General features: G+C 51.5%; 1 protein-coding gene across 2 annotated transcripts in view; it reads right to left on the reverse strand.

The window, feature by feature from the left end:
• The window catches only part of AXL (AXL receptor tyrosine kinase), a 34,456-nt gene extending 30,126 nt beyond the window's left edge, over positions 1 to 4,330 (reverse strand). For both annotated transcript variants that reach the window (XM_053605175.1, XM_053605174.1), the window contains exons 1-4: positions 3,805 to 4,330; positions 2,572 to 2,794; positions 2,182 to 2,282; positions 1,383 to 1,559 (exon numbers count right to left, since the gene is read on the reverse strand). In XM_053605175.1, coding sequence (XP_053461150.1) covers positions 1,383 to 1,559; positions 2,182 to 2,282; positions 2,572 to 2,794; positions 3,805 to 3,868 — 565 coding nt within the window. In that variant the 5' untranslated portion in view covers positions 3,869 to 4,330. The remainder of the gene's footprint in view (positions 1 to 1,382; positions 1,560 to 2,181; positions 2,283 to 2,571; positions 2,795 to 3,804) is intronic.
• Positions 4,331 to 11,438: the final 7,108 nt, after the last annotated feature.

Consider the following 11,438-nt stretch of genomic DNA (forward strand, 5'->3'; position numbering starts at 1 on the left):
AGAAGTGTGTGAAATAGCCATATGATACGCTAGCTCCCCATGGACACTCCACTCCCACACTGTGAGTCTCAGCTGTGAACACACAAATACAAAGAGGGACAGATACACAGGCTGACTGTGGAAGACTCAGACACACACACACACACACACACACACACACACATCCATAGAAGCCGTCCTCCCTAAGATACACCTTCATACAAAGAGGTTGATGCTGGCAGATAAAATGATACACAGATTCACATGGACATACATCCAGAGACCCCCCACACACTCAGACACACACAGACCCTCTCACACACATGCACCCCCACTTCTTCTCCCTGGGATGGGACAGGAGGGACTGCATTCTCCCCTCCCCCTCCCCTGGGTCCTGCCAGGCTGACTCAGGCCCCATCCCAGGCCCTCATCCCTACAAGGCCAACTGGGCCATGGGCCTGAGTCACCCCTCTGGGGCCAGCATACACACTAGAGCTTCCTTGTAACTCAGGGCCCCTGGAATGCTGAGAATGTGGGCACCTCCCTATACACCAGAGCCCCTCACCCCCGAGGCCCCGCCTCATCCCAGTAGCAGGTTGGGGGTCTGAGGACGTGATGCCTTTCAGGGTCCAGCTGCCTCCCCTGACTGAGCCTCCCTCTCTGTCCTCCTCCATCTTTCCTCCCTCACTAAGGAGGAACCCCCAAAGTCCAGGGTCCCCCTAGCTCTGCCTCTGGTCACTGTGTGACCTCAAGCCAGGTTCTGCCCCTTTTGTGTGGTTTAGAGGGGGTGGTTACCTGGAAGGAGAGGATTCTGTCCCTCAGACTTGTGTGTCCCATCACTCTTCATTTGGGGGTACCTCCGTGGCCCATCCCTCTAGTGTCTCTTGTTCTTTCTGTAACTAACCCCCTCTCTCACTTTCTACTCCCTTTTGTCTTAGAGTTCTGTCCCCCCAGTAGGCCTGGACTGGACATCCTCCTTTGACTGAGGCCATCAGGGCTCCTTCAGGGATGAGTTGGGCAGCTTGTGTAGGGAGGTGGAGGACAGGGGTTATGGTTCATTCTGCTTGGGTCAAGGGCTGACAAAGGGGCACCAGGCCCACACACACTTGTGCTGTGGCACAGCATAGAGGAAATCCAGGACAAAGAATTCTATTCAGAGAGAGGCTGGGGTGAATGGAGGTAGAGAGAGAGGCAGACACATACACACTGAGAAAGAGGGAGAATGAGCTCAGAGAGACAGCAAGAGAAAGGCATACAGAGAGGCAGAGACTGACACTCAGAGACAGAAGGACAGAGGGACGGGCAGACACACAGTAGCAGCGAGGACTCCCTTGCTCCCCATTTCTGCACAGCCCAGCCCTCTATGACTCTCTACACTCAGCTGACCACACTTTCAGACTTACCTGGAACATGCAGGCTGTGCTGGGGGCCGTGACCTGGGGCTGCAGCCAGGGGGACTGCATCCTGGAGCCAGAGAAGGTCCACAGGTTCTGGGGGTCCCTGGGCTCGGCAGCTCAGGTTGAAGGGGGTGTTGGCAGCCATAGTCCTGTCCTCAGGCTCCTCCAGGAAGTAAGGCAGGCCTGGAGGGGCAGTGGTAGAAGCTGGGGCTCCCTTGAGCTCCCCAGGTGTCTGACCCACCCCTAGGATGCTGGAGGCTTTGGACACCAGGCCAACACCTTAGGGTCTTTGATCCTCCAGGACACCTGAACCTCCTTCAGATGTCTGCCCTTTAGGCCTCTGTCCCCCCCAAACATGTGATCTCAATGACTGATTCTTCCCATGTCACACCTCCAAGATATCTGATCCCGTTTGCCTTTTTTCCAGAATATCTGATTCCTCATCTCATTTTACTGATGAGGAAATCGAGGGTCCTGGGGTTGGAGGAGAGGGGAAGGTCTCATACCTCTTGTCCCTTATCTGATCCCCAGACTGTACTATCCTAACCATCTGACTTCCGAGTCCTAGGGCATCCCAGGACAGACATCAGACAATCTTTAAGATGTCTTTTTCCCCAGGACATATGGCTCACTTCCCCATAACCTGTGGACTTCCAGCTTCTCGATGCCCCAAGATTGCTGACATTCCAGGCAATAGGTCTCCTAGAGTCACCCTGAATCCTCCAGCACCACAGGGTTCCTGACCTCCCACAACATGCTCCCCACATCCCTCTGACTCCTCAGGACCTCTGACCCCAGAGCTCACCCTCCAGCCCTACGTAGCCAGGCTGGGACATGAAGGTCTGACCTCCCAGGACCACCAGACACTGATACTGTCCTGTGTCCGAAAGCTGTAGGGATGAGATTCTGGCAGGGCAAGAGGAGGGACAGAGAGATTTGGGGGTCAGAGCTGGACACTGGGAAGGGGTCATCTGAACTGAAAATGGTGGGGTCTGGGCTAGAAACTCATAAGAACTACGCAGTCACATAAGAACTATTATTAACTCATTTTACAGAAGAGGAAAGTGAAGCCCAGAGGTTATGTCACATGCTCAAAGTCAAACAGCTAGCAAGTGGTCAAGTTGGGGCTCCAGCCCAGGTAGGGCCCATGTGATGGAGTGGGGTGGGGGTGGGGCATAGGGATGTGGCTGGACACCTGAGTTGGCTGACCACTTTCCAGTCGTCCTGCCCATCGTCACCCAGGGGCACCTGGGTCTGGGTGCTGTCCGCCAGCTCTAGGATCTGTCCATCCTGAAGCCAGGTCACCTCGGGGGGCTCCCCTTGAACCTGAAGCTCACACCTAAGGGTCCCCACAAGTCCTCGGGCACCTGTGATATTTCCTGGGTTCCCCACAAAAGGGTCTGCTTCAGCCTGTGCACCTACAGGGGAGATGGGGAGGAGTTAGCTTAGGAACCCCCAGTTCCACCCCAACTCTGCCTGCCCACTGGCTGCCAGGACCCTGCCAGGCCCTTAGGCCCACATAGTTGTAGAGTGACCTCAAGGAGGGTGGAGAGAGGAGACTTCCCAAGGGACTGGTGGGGTCCAGTGTCCATCTCACTGGAAAGGAGGTCCGGCATCTGGCAGCCTCCCATGTCGGGGCTGCCCCCTCTGTCTTCCCTTAGGGTCTCTAGGGACTTAACAGATCAAGGGGGAAGAAAAGGTCCTGGGGAGGGAGATGAGAGGGGAAGACAGAGAGAGAGAGGAAGGCACCAGTGAAGCCAGAGAAAGTCAGGAATGGGGAGACAGAGGAACAGAGCTATAGAGAGAGACAGAGAAAGCGATGGAGAGAAACACCCCTCAAGATGAGGGACAGAGTCACCCAGGGAGACTGAGAAGAGAGAGGGAGGGAGACTTAGGAAACAGGGAGAGAGATAAAGGCGGAGATGAGAGAGAGAAGTGGACCCACAGAGATGGCAGAGCTGGAGGATGAAGACAGACACCCTCCTCAAAGACAGAGCAAATAGTGGTGGGACGGGACAAGTTGGGGGGTTGACAGTGATGAGGATTTCCCCCAGGCTCATCCCGCTGGCTGTCTAAGTGCTCCTTGGGGGAATACTCCTCCTTCCCTGTCCAGGCCTCCGACTCAAGTCCAGCCCCCACTCCTTCCCTGGGTTTCTCTCTATCTCTTCCTCTCTGGCCCTCCCAGTTTCTGTTTCTTGCCCTTCTGTTCCTCTCTCAGGCTCCTTCTCTCCCTTTGCCTCTTTTGGTGAGTCTCTGAGTCCCTGTGGCTCCCTGTCTCCCTCGTGCCAAGTGCCTATTCTGTTTCTTCAAAGAAATTCCCTAAGCTGCCCAGGCCCCCCACACCTGCCATCCACCCCACCTCCTGTCCTTCTTCCTGCCCCAGCCCCTTGATGGGTGGCCTGACCCCCTCCAAACCCCCATCACTCACCCTTGGGGGCCAGGCACCCCCAGCAGCACAGCGCCAAGCACCAGGCCAGCGAGGTCCTGCCCATCCTGAGGCACCACCACACCACAGATGCCAAACTTTGCTCAGAAGTTGCTGGGCACCCCGCGGGGAGGGGGCAGGGCCGGGCTGTCCCCGGCCCTCCCCCCTAGCTCTGGGCTCCCCGGATTTGGCACTGCCTGCCTGGCACAGAGAGAGCCCCTCGCCCAGCCCTGCTCCACAGTCGCCTTCCCCTAGCTCCCCTGCCTCCTCCTTCTCTCCCTCCCAACTTCGGGCAACCCTTTCCCCGCCCCTGGCTCCCCCCTTGCCTCCGCCCACCACGCCAAACCCAGGGGCCACTTGGACTGTGAGGGGTTAACTCTGAGAGGAGAGGACCAGCCCTGTCTTAAAGGGGCCCAGGAGGGAGGCTGAGGACACTGGGAAGGGGACCCTGTAGGCTGTGCCTCTAATCCTTGGCCAGGGAGGCTGGGAGGCTGTGCGTCTTTCTGTCCCGACTCTGGGCGCTGTCCCTCTGGGCTCTCTGTGTCTGGTAAACATTCCTCCAGAACTTCACTCCCAGCTCAGTGCGACACCCCTCGCCCTGCCTCCACCCCCAGCCCAGCCCCAGCCAGGCTTCCTTGGCCCTTCACTCCCCCTCACCCTCAGGGCTCCTTGGAGGACACACACACACACACACACACACACACACACACACACACACACACACACACACACACACACACACACACACACACACACACACACACACACACACACACACACACACACACACACACACACACACACACACACACACACACACACACACACACACACAGGCTGGGACAGGCAGAGACACGCTGCAGGCCCATAGCCACGCTCAGACAAGCCGGATCAGGAGCTCCACTCCTGGAGAAACCAGGGAGGACACGGCTGGTGGGCACTTACTCCCTCAGGAAACCTGGATTGTAGGACACACCAAAAGCCCATAAAGATATATAAATGGGTCACCAGTGAACAGGCATACGTGGGGGTGGCCAGAGACCCGAGTTGGAATTCTAGTTCTTCCACGCGCAGTGTGATCATGGGCAAGTGAGCCTCAGTTTGCTCATCTGTAAGATGGGATAAGAACGGAATCTGTTTAGCCAGCTAGTGAGAGAATGTTCTAGTCAGAGGATGTGCAGTTCCTTGCATGCAGAGACCACATGTGACAAGGTGCCCACTGTTTTTTGGATCTCACCTCCATCTCTCTGTGCACTTGTGCTGCCCTCTCTCTCTGGAAGGGTCGTTTTGCAGATCTGGTGCCTGTGCACTGGTGTGCTGGGTATCCACTTCTGTGTCCCTGTGTGCTTTGCATGTGGGGGCGCTCTAGGTGCCTGTGTAGGAGGGGGCTGGGCTTCCATCCATCTGCTCGTGGCCATTTCTGTCTGGGTATTGGTATCTGCAGCTCATCACAGAGTCTCATCTGTTTGGCCTTCTGATGTCTCTCCTACCTGCCCCCTTTCTACACTCCCACCCTGGTTGGTTTTCTCTTCTCCTGCCTCCACTCTTACTTCCTCCGACACAATTCCCCCTTCACAAAGACACAGACATTTGTGAAACTCATATCATCCCTCTTCTGCATAACTGAGGCCCCCCTGCTGGCCGCTCTGGGCCCTTCACATTAAGCTCCCTAGGCTGTCCCATTTTAGTGAAGGCTCCGTCCATGCTGGCCCTACCTCCGCCCCGCAGCCTGAGCCTTGGAGTCCTCCTGGACACCCCCCACCTGGCAGTCAGTAAACAAGTTCCATGGAGGATTCAGTGTCACAAACCACCTTCCCACCCACTCGCATCTCTCCCCACAGCGTTGCCCTGGTCAGCCCTGTCCCCTCCTGCCTGCACCCAGCTCCGGCCTCCTTTCTGGGCTGCTGGCCTCTGCTCTTGCTCCCTGCAACCTGCCTTTGCCTTCCATGCAGCAGCCAGAGGGATGTTTCCCAAACCCAAACCTTCTCCTTCTCCACGTCCCAAACCTCTCAGCCAAAACCCCAAACTCCCCAAACTCCAAGGCCTACAGGGACTCCCTCTTGTCTAGGCAGCCCTCCCCTGCCCCTCCTCTAGCTCTTCTCCCTTTCTCCCCCTAAGAGGATCCTCCTGGAGAGTACTTTGTCCCCAACTCTTAACACCCTTCAGCCCATCACCATCATCTCCTCTCCATGGTATCACTGCCTGGCCTCTCTCAGTCTAATCTGGTCCCCATGCTGTCCATTCCCTGTCCTTTGGCAACACTTTGCATGCATTGTCATTATATATTTATTGGCATAATTATGTGTCCCACATCTGTCTCTTCCCACGGGTACATGGGCTCTGTGGGGGCAGGGAAGGGGGGTATCTTGGTCACGGCTGCACTCTCACCATGCTGTAAAAGGCCTGCCAGGAAAGGGGACAACTAATCATTGTGGAATTTTGAGGAGTACAAATATGTGCAAGGGTCTGCCCCCTTTTTTATTTATTTTTATTTTATTTATTTATTTATTTGAGACAGAATATCAAGCTGTTGCTCTGGGTAGAGTGCTGTGGCGTCATAGCTCATAGCAACTTCCAACTTGGGCTCAAGCTATCCTCTTGCCTGTTTTTCTATTTTGTTTTAATAGAAACAAGGTCTCACTTTTGCTCGGGCTAGTCTCAAACTTATGAGCTCAAGCAATCCACCCACCTAGGCCTTCCAGAGTGCTAGGATTACAGGTGTAAGCCACTGAGCCTGGCCTGTCCCCTTGTTTAGATACACTGGGGGTCCTACCTGGGTAGGGCTCAGTGGACACAGCTGGGTGCGTGGCTAACTTTAACCTGTGAATTTGTTCATTCAAGAACTATTTACTGGCTGGGCACAATGACTTGCTCCTGTAATCCTACCAATTTGGGAGGCTGAAACAGGAGGATTACTTAAGCAAGAGCTAGACCTCTGATCTCTACAAAAAGTTAAAATATGAAGGGCCAAAGTGCAGTGGTTCATGCCTGTAATCCTAGCATTCTGGGAGGCTGAGGCAGGTGGATTGCTTGAGCTTAGGAGTTTGAGACCAGCTTGAGCAAGAGTGAGACCCCATCTCTACTAAAAACAGAAAAACTGGCTTGGCGCCTGTAGTTCAGCAGTTAGGGCACCAGTCACATATACTGGGGCTGGTAGGTTCGAACCCAGCGTGGGCCCGCTAAACAATAATGACAACTACAACAACAAAAAAATAGCTGGGTGTTGTGGTGGGTGTCTGTTGTCCTAGCTACTTGGGAGGCTGAGGCAAGGGAATCGCTTAACCCCAAGAGTTTGAGGTTGCTGTGAGCTGTGACTCCATGGCACTCTACTAAGGGCAACACAGGGAGACTCTGTCTCAAAAAAAAGAAAGAAAAAAGAAAAACTGGCAAGCTATTGTGGCAGGTGCCTGTAGTCCCAGTTACTCGGGAGGGTGAGGCAAGAGGATTGCTCGAGTCCAAGAGTTTGAGGTTTCTGTGAGCTGTGATGCCATGGCACTCTACCCAGGGCAACAGAGTGAGAGTCTGTCTCAAAAAACAAAACAACAACAACAACAAAAAAAAAACACAAGAAAAAAGAAAAAAATTAGCTTTATGTGGTGGCACATACCTAGTGCCAGCTACACGGGCGGTGGAGGCAGGAGGATCACTTAAGCTCAGGAGTTTGAGATTGCAATGCATTTTGATGATATGACTGCACTCTAGCTTGAGTGACAGAGCAAAACCCTGTCTAACAAAAAGAAGGGAAGGGAAGGGAATGGAGGGAAAGGAAAAGAACTATTTGCTGAGCACTTACTATGTGCTTGCCACATGTGGATAAAATGTTCTTTTGCTAGGGGCTTGGGCTTCTACAGTGAGCAAATCCATGTCCTCAGGGACATGGACTTGCTCCCATTCTAAGGGAAAGAGAAACAGCAATTATGTAAATGTTTATCAAGATGCATGATGGGCAGTAAAGAAAAAGAAAACAGGGGGAAGGGATCCTAAGGGGTGTGGTGCTATTTTAGAGAAGATGGTCAGGGATGGCCTCTCTGAGGTTTTATGATTGAAATCTCAAATAAATTTCAAGTGAGCCATGTTGGGAACAGTGTTCCAGGTAGAAGGAAAGGCCACTGCAAAGGCACAGAGGCAGGCATGTGCCAGGCACGGTGAAGAACTTTAAGGAGGCCCCTTTGTGGCTGGAATGGATGGCATGGGGGCAGGACAAAGATGGGGTCAGGGAGGGACTTTGGCCTTTATTCTAGCAATGATGGGAGCCAATGGTGGGCTTTGAGCAGGAGAGACATCATTTGTTTAGAGGAGCCCTCTGCTAAGGCCAGTAAGTGAAAAGTTGGCAGACTTTCTATCAGAGGGATCAGGACTTGGACACACCAATTTTAAAGGTCACTAACCATGGGACCATCAGTTATTTTGATGTGATGCAATGAGAAGGGGCCCAGCATATCCAGTGAGGAGTTCTTGCCAGAATGAGCCCAAATCTGATGTAATTCCTAATTTATAAGACATCTTGGGAACGGAAGGACATCTTGAATGACACCATAAAGATGCTGTCAGCCAAATCCAGAATATGAAAAATTGTACAGGGCCAGTGACTCAGTTTATTCAAGAAATAAACAGCATACAAAAACATGGGAATGATAACAGATTTTTAAAACGTCAAGGACATTTCAAATGGAATTTGGATTCTAATTTGATCAAACTAATTCTGAAACATGTTTATGAGAGCATCAAGAAAATGTGAACACTGACAGAACAGAATTGGTTTTCTTTTGGAGATCATGAAAAAGTTTGGGGCATAAAATATTGGTAATATTTACGCAATATTGTGAATATATTTAATGTCCCTAAATTGTACCCATATGAATGGTTAACATAACATTATGTTATGAATATTTTACTATATACAGAAAAATATCTGAACACTCAATTAATTCTAAATATTTTTACTTGGGGTTCAATAGTTCTTTATTGTTTAAGACACTCGGCGCCTGTGGCTCAAGTGGCTAAGGTGCCGGCCACATAAACCTGAGCTGGCAGGTTTGAGTCCAGCCCAGGCCTGCCAAACAACAATGATGACTGCAATCAAAAAATAGCTGGGCGTTGTGGCGGGCGCCTGGAGTCCCAGCTACTTGGGAGGCTGAGGCAAGAGAACACTTAAGCCCAGGAATTGGAGGTGCTGTGAGCTGTGATGCCATGGCACTCTACCCAGGGCAATAGCTTGAGGCTCTGTCTCAAAAAAAAAAAAAAAAAATTACAAGGTTGAGCCACTGCTCCCTGCCCCCTGAATGTGAATTATGAATGCACATTACTTTATTTTATTATTTTTGAGACAGAGTCTCAACTCTGTCACTCAGACTGGAGTGTAGTAGAACGATCATAGCTCATGGTAATCTCCAACTTGTGGTCTCAAGTGATCCCCTGTCCTCAGACTCTCAAGTAGCTGGGACTATAAATACGTGTGACTATGCATGGCTAATTTTTAGTTTTTTGTACGAGGGTCTTGCCTTATTACTCGGGCTGGTCTCAAACTCTTGACCTCAAACAATCCTCCCTCCTTGGCCTCTGCATATGGTGGGATTATAGACATGAGCCACCACACCTGGCCCATTGCCTTAATTTTAAAGGGAGAAAAGCTTTAACCTCTTTTCTCTTCTTTTTCTTTTTTCTTTCTTTTCTTTTCTTTTTTTTTTTTTTGAGACAGACTCTCACTACATCACCCTCAGTAGAGTGTCATGGCATCATATCTCACAGCAACTTCAAACTCCTGGGTTTAAGCGATTCTCTTGCCTCAGCCTCCCATTGTAGCTGGGACTACAGGCGTCCGCCACAACACTCGGGTATTTTTGGTTATTGTTGTTGTCATTGTTGTTTAGCAGGCTCGGGCCAGGCTTGAACCCTTCAGCCTTGGTGTATGTGGCTGGCAACCTACTCACTGAGCTACAGGCACCAAGTCTAAAACTAATTTCTTGGCAGCGCCTTTAGCTCAGTCGGGAGGGCGCTGGCCATATACACCAAGGGCAATGGTTTCAAACCCAGCTTGGGCTAGCTAAAACTATGATAAGTGCAACAACAAAAAAAATAGCCGGGCATTGTGGCAGGTGCCTGTAGCCCCAGCTACTTGGGAGGCTCAGGCAAGAGGATCCCTTGAGCCCAAGAGTCTGAGGTTGCTGTGAGGTGTGATGCCACAGCACTCTACTTCTTGTGGCTAAGACACCAGCCACAAAGTGAGACTCTGTCTCAAACAAACAAACAAACAAACAAACAAACAAAACTAGCTGAGTGTGGTGGCGCAAGCTTGTGAGGCAAGTGGATCCCTTGAACCCAATAGTTTGAGTTTGCTGTGAGCTGTGACCCCACAGTACTCTATCTAGGGCAACAGAATGGGTCTCTATGTTGAAACAAAAGAAGAGAAAAAAGAAAAGGAAAGAAAAGACCGTAAATCCCTGGTCAGGGTGTGGTCAGCTAGGGAGTGGCACAGTCAGGATCTGATTCCAATCTCGTCTTTCCATTCTCTCTCTTTTTTCTTCTTTTTCTTTTTTTTGAGACAGAGGTCGCCAGCTTATCAACCTCAAACTCTTGGGCTTAACTGATTATCTTGCCTCAGCCTCCCAAGTAGCTGGGACTACAGGCACCTGCCACAACGTCCGGCTACTTTTTGTTGCGTTTGCCACTGTTTTAGCTGACCAGAGCCTGGTCTGAGCTTGCCACCGGGTTTGAGCTGGCGCCCTACCCACTGAGCCGCTGGTTCCGCCCTCCATTCTCTTTACATCCCTGTTTTCTGGTACCTCTAAATGTGTATAGAACTTATGCTGATAAAGTAACAATACTGTGGAAACATTTTTTTAAAAGGAAACTTTAGGCTCAACGCCTGTAGCACAGTGGTTATGGTACCAGCCACATACACTGAGGGTCGCAGGTTTGAACCTGGCCAGGGCCTATGAAAGAACAACAACAGCTACAAAAAATAGCCGGGCATTGTGGTGAGCGCCTGTAGTCCCGGCTACTTGGGAGACTGAGGCATGAGAATCGCTTTTTTTTTTTTTTTTTTGCAGTTTTTGGCCGGGGCTGGGTTTGAACCCACCACCTCCGGCATATGGGGCCAGCGCCCTAACCCTTTGAGCCACAGGCGCTGCCCAGCATGAGAATCGCTTAAGCGCAAGTGCTGTGAGCTGTGACAGTACATCACTCTACAGAGGGTGACAAAGTGAGAGTTTGTCTAAACTTTAGCTAATGATATTGATATATGCATTGCTAGTTCCTATAAGATGAACTGATGTCTGCAGTTTACTTGGAGATGCCTACAACAGTCTCAAGCTGGTGGCCGGGTGGGCAGCCAAATTATAAAGCAGTGTGACACAATGCAGGTGGGAGAACACAGGAGCTGGCGCGTAGGTATTTCCTGTACAATCCCAACTTTGCCATATGTTTGAAAACTGCCATAAGACTGGTGGTGGCGGCTTGGTGCCTGTGGCTCAAGAGGCTAAGATGCCAGCCACATACACCTGAGCTGGAGGGTTCGAATCCAGCCTGGACCTGCCAAACAGCAATGTCGGCTGCAACCAAAAATAGCCAGGCGTTGTGACGGGCGCCTGTAGTCCCAGCTACTTTGGAGGTGGAGGCAGGAGGATCACTTGAGCCCA

The sequence above is a fragment of the Nycticebus coucang genome, chromosome 10 (assembly GCF_027406575.1).
Source record: "Nycticebus coucang isolate mNycCou1 chromosome 10, mNycCou1.pri, whole genome shotgun sequence".
NCBI classification, from domain to species: domain Eukaryota; kingdom Metazoa; phylum Chordata; class Mammalia; order Primates; family Lorisidae; genus Nycticebus; species Nycticebus coucang.